This window comes from Emys orbicularis, chromosome 2, assembly GCF_028017835.1.
Source record: "Emys orbicularis isolate rEmyOrb1 chromosome 2, rEmyOrb1.hap1, whole genome shotgun sequence".
NCBI classification, from domain to species: Eukaryota; Metazoa; Chordata; order Testudines; family Emydidae; genus Emys; species Emys orbicularis.
Genome location: NC_088684.1, coordinates 106,266,044 through 106,279,654, shown reverse-complemented (window position 1 = coordinate 106,279,654; position 13,611 = coordinate 106,266,044). Strand labels below are relative to the sequence as shown.

The window sequence follows — 13,611 nt, the reverse complement described above, 5'->3', positions numbered from 1 at the left end:
TCCTACGTTTCAAGTGAAATCAGGCTGTCTAGGTGTTTCTACAGCATGGTCCCATTACCACAGCATCCACGTGCTTGCTGCATTAGAGCTCTAGGGAAGGCCAGGATTTGCCTCCCCCTCACTAACATGCCCTAGAATACTTTGTACTGGCTGAAGAGGTGCTTCAAAGAAGGTAACATGGCAGCCGATGGAAAGTATTAGAAGGTTCTGGACTGTGTGTATAGAGGTGCAGTCAAGGCATTACTGAATATATAGAGAGAGGTGCCTTGACCTCGCCTCTACCCATATAGATATATATAAAGTGGCCCCCTTGTAACATGCATACTTAAAGCTGTCTCTTAATGAGGAGAAAATATATTCAGCCATGCCTTGACTATGCCTCTATACACACAGTCCAGAATCTTTTAATACTTTCCCTCAGCTGCCATGTTACCTCCTTTGAAGCACCTTCTTGGCCACTACAAAGTGTGTGTGTGTGTGTGTGTGTATTCAGTTGTGCCTTTACCTCACCTTTGTCCATGCACCCCAGAATCCTTTAATACTTGCCATTAACATTTAGCTGAGAATAATAACCCAGAATCCTTTAATACTTTACTTTCTGAGACACACATTGAGAGAGAGAATGAAAAATACCATAGGAAGGCCATTATTCCAGCTTCCTCTTAGATATGACTCTGTAAGTGGTCTGCTTATAACACATATGCTAGCTGACTCTTAGTAAAATGAATTTAGTAGATTCCCTCCAGCTCAGAGTGAACATTTGTCATTTGTCACATCACAAAACCTCAGTGAGGGCACAATTTGACATGATTGGCATTCTGTGCTCAGGGGAAACCCAGAGCTGGAATAGTTGCTCGAAAGAAGGGCTTTTAATAGTGCTTTAAGGGGAAATTTGTACATTGTTAGTGCTCAAGACAGTATTATTTTGTCCTTTTTTCACAACCAGGGAATTCATCCATGAGAAGATCTCTCTCTCTCTCTCTCTCTTTTTCATATATATATTCCACTGATTCCACTTTAAAGAGAGAAAGAGCATTTCCTTTAATTCAGCACAGCAATCCAGTTACAGAGGAGTAACTGGACAATACCTCTTGCTTTTAAGGCTAACCGCCTCCACTGGTCCTAGCACTGGAAATGTTTTGTAAGCATAGGCACCAACTTCTCCTGGTGCCGGTGAGTGCTCAACCCCGCAGTCAACCGACTCCACCCCTGACCCGCCCCCTCCCTTCCCTGCCCCGCCTCGCCTCCATTCCAACCCCTTCCCCAAAGTCCCCGCCCCAACTCCACCCCCTCCCTGCCCCTATTGGACTCCTTCCCCAAATCCCCGCCCCAGCCCCGCCTCTTCCCCACCTCCTCCCTAAGTGTGCCACGTTTCCGCTCCTCCCTCCTCCCTCCCACAGCTTATTACGCAGTGAAACAGCTGTTTTGTGGCAGCAAGCGCTGGGAGCTAGGGGGAGAAGTGGAGACGCGGCATGCTCAGGGGAGGAGGCAGAGGTAGAGGTCAGCTGGGGTGGGGGGGCAGGGCGGGGCGGGGAGTTGGGTTGCCGGTGGGTGCAGAGCACCGACCAATTTTTCCCCGTGGGTGCTCCAGCCCTGGAGCACCCACGGAGTCGGTGCCTATGTCTGTAAGGGTCATTAACATAAAGGAGTCCATTTTCAGAACAGTGAGCCATGGGATTCGTACTACAACTCCCCACAAACAGAGAGAGATTTATGGTCACATCACCCACAGATCTCTCGGAAAGTACCTCCTTCTTAAGACCGCTGTAACCTATAATCTTCTTGCCTTCTGGACAAGTAGAACTAATACGATAACCAAAAAGATCATAATTTAGATCTCTCCTTTTAGGATTTTGGCACTCCAGGAAAATTTCCTCCTTCAATTTAAAATGGATGTAAGTAGCACTATTTTCTAATGAATTTGTTCTACTTTTTTCAGCTGAGATAACTCAGCCCTAGCCTCAACCTATTATCATTTTTTCCCCTGCACTCAGGCTTGTAGTAAAGAAGAAAGGAAGAACGATTTTGAGAAAATCTTTGCACACTACGATGTTGTGAGTTCTGTGGGGTGTTTTATTCTACTGCAGTTTAAGTGGCATATCTGGACTTGGACTCGCATTCATTCCCATGCAATGTAGCATTGGGTGATGCTGTATTGTTAGGGGTCTCTTTCTTCAGGGGAAGCAGTGTTTATAGAATCACAGAAGCAGTGCTGGCCTTAGCTCTGTGTCCGTCAAGCAGTTTTGCACCGCATGCATGCCTCACCCCATCAACCAGAATGCCACCTTCAAAACCCCATTCATAGCTCTTTTGACTGCAGGACCAGTGGGGCACAGCAGAGACTGAATTCCCTAATTGTCCTATATCACTTGGAAAGTGGCACATCAGTGCCATTTCCTGCCTTCACAGGACTTGTAGGGTAGTCACCAAAGAGCCTCACAAACAGCTGAGGGAAGATGTCATCACAGTTTATGGGGAGAGGAGAAATCACGTGCGATGGTTTGGAGGATAGGATTTTACAGCTACATGGAGTTTGGGGGGACCTGATGGGTAGAAAATATTACTATATTTCTGACTTGGTGAAATGCCTTTAATGTTTCCTCTGTCTTTCAGAGTAAAACAGGAGAACTGGAAGGTCCAGAAGTGGATGGGTTTGTCAAAGATATGATGGAGCTTGTCAAGGTGGCTTCAGGATTCTTTGCATTTATTGTTTCCCATATTTTTCATAGGAATGATATGTTCCTGATTTGCACAAACCTTTGAAAATCTGGAATCAAATTTAGTCATAAGAAGAAATTAATTTCATGGTCTCCGCATGAACACTGTTGGACATTTGTCCATGTCACACTAACACTGTCAGACACACAGTCTGGTATAATTCAAAATGACCAGCAGTTTCTTCTTAATAGAGGCCTAAGATAGTTTATGTTCTAAATTAGACAGACAATGCAGTTCAACAAACACTAGTTGAAGGTTCAGTCTCTGACTGGTACATATACACACTTTTTTTTCTTTGGTCAAATTCATGTAGGATTCAATGATTGAAGGACACTGATTTAGCTGTCAGGGGTAAAGGGGAAAGAGGGGAATCTTGCATGGGCAGTACTTGGGTCTGTCTTTTCTTATCAGTTCCATTATGAGTGCAAAGGAGTCCAATCCTATGAGGTGCTGAATGCTCAGTTCCCAGTGAAGTCATAAGTAGAGTGAGTGAATAATTGATTTTTTGATTTGGTGAACAAACCAAAAAATCTGGGGGATAAAAGTGGTTAGTTTCAAACTGAAACTTCAGTTTTTCTTGCAGAAACAATAAAATGAAAATATTTTGTTTGGGTCACACAGAATGTTTCAAATGGTGATTTGAAATGACATTCGCTCCAGGTAAGACTGAGGTGATGGTAGTAGGCGGGTGGAACAACCAGAGGAAATGGCGGAGATTGCATCACTTCCTTCAATTACAAGGTTTTACCCACCTTTTATTACTGTGGTTCACAGTCCGGGGGGGGGGGGGGGGAGGGGGGTGTTAATCAAGTCTTCAGGTGTTATTGGATGTGCAGATAGCAACTCTGGCCAAGACCTTGTCTACACTAAAAAGGGTTTGCTATATAGCTATCCTGGCAAACTGTTGTAGTGGGGACACAGCTTATACCAGCTAAAGAGAGCACTTTTTTCTGGTGTAACTGCATCTACACTAGGGCTTTTGCAGACATGTCTGTGTTAGTTAGGGGAGTGATTTTTTTTCACTCTCCTAACCAACATAGCTATACCAGAAAAACTTAAGTGTAGTGCAGATTCAGAGTTCCTTTTTCCATTTGTGCTTGGCAGGAAAGTTGTAATCTTTTCTTTGGATGTGGCCCTGGCCATAATTGTCCATGTCTTTGCTATCTCCATATTGAATTAGTACATATGTGTTCTGCATAGAGCTACACCTGAAAATCATCTGGACTCTTCAGCTAGTGCAGGCAACGCCCTGCCTGTTTACTGGTGCTTCTCACAGCCAGGAGACTATAACTGCACTGTATTCCATTTAGTTTCCAGGTGCAATTTGAACTTTTGATTTTGACCAACATAGTTTCAACCTTGGCTACCTTAGAGTATGTCTAGACTGCAAAAAAAACCCACGGCAGCGAGTCTCAGAGCCCAGGTCAGCTGACTTGGGTTCATGCTATGAGGCTAAAAATAGCAGTGTAGATGTTTGGGCTCAGGCTGGAGCCCAGGCTCTGAGACTTGACAAGGCAGGAGGGTCTTGGAGCCCAGGCTCCAGCCCAAGCCCGAACATCTACACTGCTATTTTTAGCCCTGTAGCACGAGTCCCACAAGCCCAAGTCAGTTGTCCTGGACTCTGAGACTCGTTGTGCAGATGGACCCTTAGAGGCTTCCCGTGTGAAACTGCATTTGAGATATGCTGTGGCTAAGAGCTACCCCAGTTTAGAATCATCATCAGAGTTTGAACCTTCAGCACTGCAGCACAGACTGCTCCTACTTGAGCTGCAGGGCTAACTGTATTAGCTGGCAGCAAGGGAAGGTTGTTTGAGAGTGGTTGGGGGGAAGTCCAGCCTGGCCTGGTGCTCTCTGTGTTTTCCACCCCGGAGTTTGGAGAACTCCTGTCCTATGTGTCGCCCCCAGAGGTGTGAATGGCTTTTGGAGCCATATGCTGGGTTTTGGTGGATAGTTGAAGGAAGCCCTGTCTGTCTGTCTCTCTCTTCCCTCCCAGGAGTTGGGGGAGCTCCTGACCCATGTGGTAAACCCAAGGGAAAGGATGTAAATGAACCACTGGGGTCATGCTCTGGATCAGGGAGTTAATAGGAGAGGGAGCCTGCCCGACCTGTCTTCCCTTCCTCTACCTGCAGTTAGTCCAGCACTTTGCTGGTGTTCCCATTGCAGCATGTGCTGGTACTACTGCTTTGGCAGCTGAATGAGTCCAGCCTGGGAATGTGCAATGACTTTGACATTCCTCAGGAAAGTTTTGGTAGCATGCCAGAGAGAGAAAGGAATTGGCAGTTTTCAACACTTTATATCTCAGCAAATTCTTTGTCCTGGGACAAAGAAAAGGCACTTGTGTAGCCCAAAAGGATTTCCTCTGCCAAATATCAAAGGTCTTCTGCAAACAATGGAGGTGGGGGAGCTTCTCAAAGAAAAAGTCCCAGGCATTCTTTATAATGGAAAGTGCTAGGCAGCCTAAATATAGGGGGGTTGTTACCAGCTCCTCCTACAATAAAGTGTAATTAATCAGGGGCGTATCGTATATCAGTTAAGAATAAGAACTAGTCTTTATATTGACTGCGTATCCAGAGACTAACAATATGGATTGGATATGATGGCATCTGCCTTTCAATATCTGAAAGCCTGATGAACATCAGTTCTTGTTTTTCCATAACCTGCACTCCATCCACTCTCAATCTTTTCCTTCCCACCATTTACACATAGTTAACTGTAGGCTGCCTTTTAGCCTTGTGTACGTGTAGCCAATAATAATAACAAAAATGGCAGATAACATCTATCCATGGAAATATAAAAAATGTACTTTTGTAAATTGGGCTCAGATGAGCAGATACGCTTTCAATAACATGCTTTTCACATTTGCCATGGTGTCTGAAAAGATTGGGAAGACCTTAGTAACCAGGACAATGACTGAAACAAAGAAAAGAAGACACTTGGTCATGTGATGAGGGAACATTCTTCCCTCAAGGGATTTCTTCATCATCATCATCCTTTTTGTAACCATGGCTGAAGCTGATATTTTTGACACCACAAATTCTGTTCTCATTAGGAGAATGTGAGAACAAAGGAAAGATGTTAATGCAAAGAAATGATACAGCACTATTGTAATACAATGGAAATGTAGCCATTAAAATAAGGCTTCTATAGTGTGTTAGCCAGCCCATGGTATTTCAGGGCTGTTTAAAGCAATAGAATTAGTCTGGCACATAGTACTAACTTAGAGAATATTTATCTATCAGTCACACACATTCCGAAAGGCACAATGTTTGTGGGAGAAAACAGAGTTAAAGTACAGGACTGGGAGTCAGGAGAGTTGGGTTCTGTGCACAGCTCCGCAGCAGGGTTTGCTATGTGATCCTAGATCATTTAACATCCCTGTGGCGGGGAAAACACCACAGCGGCCCAATCCTGTAGCGTTTAATTTCAGAAAGGGGAACTACACAAAAATGAGGAGGTTAGTTACACTGAAATTAAAAAGTACAGCACCAAAAGTAAAATCCCTGCAAGCTGCATGGAAACCTTTTTAAGACACCATAATAGAGGCTCAACTTAAATGTACACCCCAAATTAAAAAACATAGTAAGAGAACCACAAAAGAGATACCATGGCTAAACAACAGAGTAAAAGAAGCAGTGAGAGGCAAAAAGGCATCCTTTAAAAAGTGGAAGTTAAATACTAGTGAGGAAAATCGAAAGGAGCATAAACTCTGGCAAACGAAGTGTAAAAATATAATTAGGAAGGCCAAAAAAGAATTTGAAGTACAGCTAGCCAAAGACTCAAAAAGTAATAGCAAAAAAATGTTTAAGTACAGGGGCAGGGGGTTGGGGTGCAGGAGGGAGTGCGGGGTCTGGGAGGGAGTTTGGGTGCAGGAGGGGGATTCTGATCTGGGGCAGGGGGTTGGGGTGCAGGAGGGAGTGCGGGGTCTGGGAGGGAGTTTGGGTGCAGGAGGGGGATTCTGATCTGGGGCAGGGGGTTGGGGTGCAGGAGGGAGTGCGGGGTCTGGGAGGGAGTTTGGGTGCAGGAGGGGGATTCTGATCTGGGGCAGGGGGTTGGGGTGCAGGAGGGAGTGCAGGGTCTGGGAGGGAGTTTGGGTGCAGGAGGGGGATTCTGATCTGGGGCAGGGGGTTGGGGTGCGGGAGGGAGTGCGAGGTGTAGGCTCCGGCCAGGAGGCGCTTACCACAGACGGCTCCCGGCCAGTGGCGCAGCAGGGCTCAGGCTGCCTGCCTGTGTGCCATAGCCCCAAGCTGCTCCTGGTAGCAGCTGGCTGCTAGCACATCTCTGCGGCCCCTCGGGGGAGGGGGACAGCATGTCTCTGTGCGCTGCCCGCACTCACAAGCGACGCACCCGTAGCTCCCAGCCAATGGGAGCTGCAGTGACAGTGCTGGGGGCGGGTGCAGTGTGCGGAGCTGCCTCCCCCCCCACCAGGGGCCACAGAGACATGCTAGCAGCCGGCCGCTTCCAGGAGTGGCGTGGGGCCACGGCATGCAAGCAGCCTGCCTGAGCCCCGCTGTGCCGCGGGACTTTTAGTGGCCTAGAGTTGGAGATCATTGCCTGTGATTTATTTTTGCAGGGTCCCCCTTGAGCCGGGGCCCTGGGCTGCAGCCCCTAAAGTCCCTGCCTTAATCTTGCCCTGGGACTAATAACTGTAGTCTGTAACCTATCATTTAAATCAGCTTCTGTACCAAATTACTGGAGGATAGCTAATGTGATGCCGATTTTTAAAAAGGGCTCCAGAGGTGACCCCGGCAATTACAGGTCGGTAAGCCTGACTTCAGTACCGGGCTACTGGTTGAAACTATAGTAAAGAACAAAATTGTCAGACACATAGATTAACATAATTTGTTGGGGAATAGTCAACATGGTTTTTATAAAGGGAAATCATGCCTCACCAATCTACTAGAATTCTTTGAGGGGGTCAACAAGCATGTGGACAAGGGGGATCCAGTGGATAGAGTGTATTTAGATTTTCAGAAAGCCTTTGACAAGGTCCCTCACCAAAGGCTCTTAAGCAAAGTAAGCAGTCATGGGATAAGAGGGAAGGTTCTCTCATGGATTGGTAACTGGTTAAAAGATAGGAAACAAATGGAGAGAGGTAAATAGTGGTATCCCCCAGGGGTCTGTACTGGGCCCAGTCCTATTTAACATATTCATAAATGATCTGGAAAAAGGTGAGGTGACAAAATTTGCAGATGATACAAAACTACTCAAGATAGTTAAGTCCCAAGCAGACTGTGAAGAGCTGCAAAAGGATCTCACAAAACTGGGTGACTGGGCAACAAAATGGCAGATGAAATTTAATGTTGATGAATGCAAAGTAATGCACATTGGAAAACATAATCCTAACTATACATGTACAATGATGGGGTCTAAATTAGCTATTACCACTCAAGAAAGAGATCTGGGAGTCATTGTGGATAGTTCTCTGAAATCATCCACTCAATGTTCAGCGGCAGTCAAAAAAGCGAACAGCATGTTGGGAGTCATCAAGAAAGGGATAGATAATAAGAAAGAAAATATCATATTGCCTCTCTATAATTCCAAGGTACGCCCACACCTGGAATACTGCATGCAGATGTGGTCGCCCCATCTCCAAAAAGATATATTGGAATTGGAAAAGGTTCAGAAAAGGGCAACAAAAATGATTAGGGGTATAGAATGGCTTCCGTATGAGGAGAGATTAGTAAGACTGGGACTTTTCAGCTTGGAAAAAAGGCGACTAAGGGGGGATATGATAGAGGTCTATAAAATCATGAGTGGTATAGAAAAAGTAAATAAGGAAGTGTTATTTACTCCTTCTCATAACACAAGAACTAGGGGCCACCAAATGAAATTAGTAGGCAGCAGGTTTAAAACAAACCAAAGGAAGTATTTCTTCACACAATGCACAGTCAACCTATGGAACTCCTTGCCAGAGGATGTTGTGAAGGCCAAGACTATAACAGGGTTCAAAAAGAACTAGATAAATTCATGGAGGATAGGTCCATCAATGGCTATTAGCCAGATGGGCAGGGATGGTGCCCCTAGCTTCTGTTTGCCAGAAGCTGGGAATGGGTGACAGGGGATGGATCACTTGATGATTACCGGTTCTGTTCATTCCCTCTGGGGCACCTGCCATTGGCCACTGTCAGAAGACAGGATACTGGGCTAGATGGACCTTTGGTCTGACCAGTATGGCCGTTCTTACGTTTTTATCACTCACTTATGCTCTGGGCCAAATTCAGAAATTATGTTAGACTTCCTTATTTAGATTCCCTTAAATCTAATTAAACCCACTGCACCTATGTAGAGCCACAAGACCTTTCCCTCATCCTTCTCTCCATTTCATTTGTCTCTCCCCCCTCAATGTGTTTCATGTGCTTCAGTCATTCTGCAATTCCCATTGACACATGTTGTTAGAAAAATGACTGAGAGATTTTCTCTCCCAACAATGATTCTTTCTTTTGTCTCCAGCCCAGCATTAGTGGTGTGGACCTGGATAAGTTCCGTCAGATTCTGCTCCATCACTGTGATGTGAACAAGGATGGAAAAATTCAAAAATCTGAATTAGCCTTGTGTCTTGGGCTTAAAATGAACCCATAGATTTGAATGCGCTTCACCTATTGTTTGCAATGTTTTCTTTGTAAGAACTTGCTGCTGCCGGTAGAACTCTTTCAGTGCTGTGTTAACAATCTGTGTGATAGTGCTGAACGTGGAAGATATAGGCACCTCACTGCTGTAATGAAAGTGCATTTGCACCAGGATGCCACAGAGTGGAGAATACATGAAGGGCCTTTCAATTCAATAACTAGATTCACATTGTTCAGTAGAAGAAATTATGTGTGGGGCCTCTGTATTTTTTATAAATAATGTCCATATCCACAGACATACCAGTTTATCAAAAATGGGGGATGTCGTTCCATTACTTCCTTCATAAAATACTGCCACAATCAGTTCTTTGGCGTAGGATGAGTCTTTCCTTAAAATGTAAGATTATTGCTCTCATACTGTAGCTGCTTTCATTGCCTGATTTTTATGATGACTGCCTTCTATGTGAAGTCACTATATTTCTAAACATGAGCATTGTGCTTTACTTGTGCGTACAGCATTATAATACTGGATGGATTGCAGTTTATTTGTGCAAGAATAAAAACAGCAATTAAGGAAATACAGTAAGATTGGTGCTTATGCATTATTTATGGACAGCCATACATCACAGTTCGATAGTCATACTATACTATGTATATTCTAGCTGTCATCTCACTGTATTTATACAGAGCACATTAAGTGTTAAGATTCACATTGTTCAGTAGAAGAAATTACCGGTGGGGCCTGTGCATTTTTTATAAACAATGTCCATATCCACACACCTACCAATTGATCAAAAATGTGGAACAGCATTCCATTACTGCCTTCATAAAATACTGCCACAATCTGCGCTCTAGAGTAGAATGAGCCCTAATGGATTTGTCAAGCCTTGGCTTTACATATGCCAGGCTACAGAGTACAGTGGAAACTTCTCACAGAGAAATCACTTACTGCACAAAATAATTTCACTCTGGGCTAAATCCTTCTTTTGACACAAATCTAAGGGCAGGTCTACACTACCCGCCTGAATCGGCGGGTAGAAATCAATCTCTCGGGGATCGAATTATCGCGTCTCGTTGGGACGCGACAATCGATCCCCGAATTGATGCTTCTACTCCACCAGCGGAGGTAGGAGTAAGCGCCGTCGACGGGGGAGCCGCGGAGGTCGATTTGCCGCCGTCCTCACAGCGGGGTAAGTCAGCTCCGATACGTCAAATTCAGCTACGCTATTCGTGTAGCTGAATTTGCGTATCTTAAATCGACACCCCCCCCCCCGTAGTGAGGACGTAGCCTAAGTAAAATGGCTTCGTTCAGGGTTTCCCATTAGGGAGACTAAGGCTCAGAGTCGGCAAAGCACTTGCTCAACTTTAACTTTATTTCTTGTAAATCAATGGGTCTTAACCACATGTTTACATGCTTGGCTGAACTAGGAACTAAATCCCTCCCTCCATGGCCTCCGTGACACTATTGGAGCCTCAGTGCCGTAGCATCTGCTGCACTCTGTGATCTTCCATTTCAGGGCAACCAACCAGTGGATACATGTAGTCAGCAACCCAGTGGCCACACCCACAATGCACTGTCTACTCTCCCTTCGAATAATCCCCTCTTTATTTACAAAGAAAAACCAGCTGAAGAGACATGTTCAGTAGAACCTCAGTAGTTCTGTTGCACCGAGGATCTGCCATATCCATGGAGGCAAGTTTTCCCCCGTAAGTGGAAGTTCACTAGATCTACAATGCACTTTGCACATTGCAAAGCACTGAAATAATCTGATTCTATTTCATCATATAATATTTACAGAAAATGACCTTTAATAAGTCAAAGTTAAGTCCTATTGATTTCAATGGGACTACTCATATGCTTCAGTACTTTGCTGAACAGGGATGTGTTTATTCGTGTCCTTCAGTGTTTTGCTAGATCAGGGCCTTAACTCTCAAAACTGATTGTTGTCATTCTGACAACAACACAGAATCACAACAATAATAACTGAGTTTTCACAGTGTTTCATGGAAGGCAGTAAACAAGCAATCATGCCTTACCAGTACAGAGATGCACTGTTATCCACATACACATTCATTCATCTGAGGAACAAGCTGTGCTCATGTTGCATGACAACAGACAGAAAGCTCAATAGCTAAGAAAACTATAAACGTGCTGTATACAGGGACATCCCTACCCATGTGCAAAGTACGCAGCTGCGTAGGGCACCAGGAAATTTGGGGCACCACATTTCCTGGTGCCCTACGCAGCTGCGTAGTGCTCCAGCCCCTACTCCGCCTCTTCCCCATGACCCCCGCCCCTGCTCCGCCCCAGCCCTGCCCCCTCTCCACCCTTTCCCCAAGCCCCGCCCCTGCTCTGCCTCCTGTCCCTTCCTGCCCCTGCTCTGCCCCAGCCCCGACCCCACTCCCCTGAGAACTGCTGCTGGGGTCGGGCCTGCACTCACCACATGGTAAGTGGAGCGACCCAGCCCCAGCCTGCTCCGCTCCCCTGGCTCCCAGCCGTGCCGCCAGCGAGTGCTGGGTGGCGGTTCCTTCCTCCCCCCAAGGCTGGGAGCCAGGGGAGCAGAGCAGAGCAGGCTGGGGCTGGTTTCCCCCCAGACTCCCCCACACGGAGGCTTGGGGCCCCACACAACCCCCCCATGGGGGGGCTGCGTAGGGTACGAAATTGGCTAGGGACGGCCCTGGCTGTATATGATATGTAAGTTATCGTAGTCTTTAATAATTTTCTACAAAACATAATACAGGACATAACCAACCACAGTTCCATCATATTTCCAAGGGGATAAGGTTTATCAACCAAAATAATGATCCCTTTCCTTTCACTCGTCTCCTGCCTCTTTGTCTTTCTGGCTGTCTTTCTATTATCATGTATTATATTGCTTTCTTAATCTAGTTTTCCATTACTTTGATATCAGAGATAATTCTGCACCATGATATTGCACTATTTTATATGGTTAAACACCAGCTTTATGATGCTGTTGACATGTTTATATGCTAGGAGGCTAATTCTGATCATATACCAGTTTAACTCCACTGACATTACTCCTGATTTACACTGGTATAAATGGGTTTAAAAAGTCGCTGTTAAAAAAAATTCTGAAACAAGTGGTATTGACTAACCTTAAAGTTACAGTGACTTTACAAAGACCTCAACAAAGAAACATAGCTGAAAAAAAGCTAATTTAGCAGCACCCCTGAGTCATCTCTAAATGTGAGTAGTTCAGTATCCTTGCAGGCTCTGGTGGGCTATTTATTGACTATGTCCTACTATGTCCTATTATTGCAGTGAAAACCCTCTGATACAAGAGAATGTGAAAAGGTGGGATTTTTTTCTTTTTTTATAGAGGTCCACCTTGCTGACTACACATTTTCTACTGTAAAATTTCTTTTTCTTCAAATGGCTTTTAGTTGCTAAACGGAGCTACGGTGACAGCTATATTTCTCTTCAAATAAAAGTATTTCTTGTCTTATTGATTTTTTTCTGGGAGCAGAAAAGCGTTTTTATGACTTTTTAAAATGTTTTCAGCACATGAAATTGGGGAGAGAAAGGGTGTCTACACTGTAATGTAAGCCCAGTGTTTGAACTTAGGCTCAAGTTTAACCCCCCACTTCTGTCCACATATAAATTGCAGTAACCCAAGGCTTGGACCTAGGGTCTGAGGACCCCACAGGAGATGGAGGGTCTGGGCTGTAATCAAGCCAGGACCCAGGCTTCAAGCCCTGTTTCTTTGTAGTGTTTAGATGCAGTCCCACTGGACTTGTGCTCGGGGAGTTGGCCAAACGTATTCCACAATCCCATGGGCCGACTTTCTGTCCTCTGGACAGTCAAGTTTTCCTACACTGCACCACAAACAAAGGGCTAGAGCAGCCACTTTTTGGGAAGGTGCTAGGAAGTCTGGGATATGGGTGGTTGGACTCGGAACCACATAATGCACTGTAGATATTGGAGCCCCAGGTTGGGTCCTAGGGTTCAACAATTCTTAACCTGGTGTTATAAAGAATGTAGATGCTCAAACCCTAGGTTAACAAACCCAGGGTCTGCTAACGCGAGTTCTACTAACCCTGGGTTTACAGTGCAGTGTAGACATACCCAAAGAAGGTGCTGCGCGTAAAGGCCTGATCCAAATTGCTTTGAAGTCAATATAAAGCTTCCCATTGACTTTCAGTGGGCTTTGGATCAAATCCTAGAAGCTAGGGTAGGAAGATTTAGAGACAGTGGGAGTTTTCCATTGAATTCAATTGAGGCCAGGAATCCTCCCTTTAATTCTTTTTGGGTATATAAACAGTCTTGCTCCTGGGTCATAAGAGTTTGAGATGCACATAGGAAATG

At 45.1% G+C, this 13,611-nt stretch overlaps 1 protein-coding gene across 1 annotated transcript in view; it reads left to right on the top strand.

The window, feature by feature from the left end:
* SCGN (secretagogin, EF-hand calcium binding protein) overlaps positions 1 to 9,297 on the top strand; it is a 48,889-nt gene extending 39,592 nt beyond the window's left edge. The window contains exons 8-11 of the mRNA XM_065399923.1: positions 1,850 to 1,895; positions 1,995 to 2,054; positions 2,614 to 2,682; positions 9,169 to 9,297. Of these exons, the coding sequence (XP_065255995.1) occupies positions 1,850 to 1,895; positions 1,995 to 2,054; positions 2,614 to 2,682; positions 9,169 to 9,297 (304 nt within the window). The remainder of the gene's footprint in view (positions 1 to 1,849; positions 1,896 to 1,994; positions 2,055 to 2,613; positions 2,683 to 9,168) is intronic.
* The last annotated feature ends 4,314 nt before the right edge of the window (positions 9,298 to 13,611 follow it).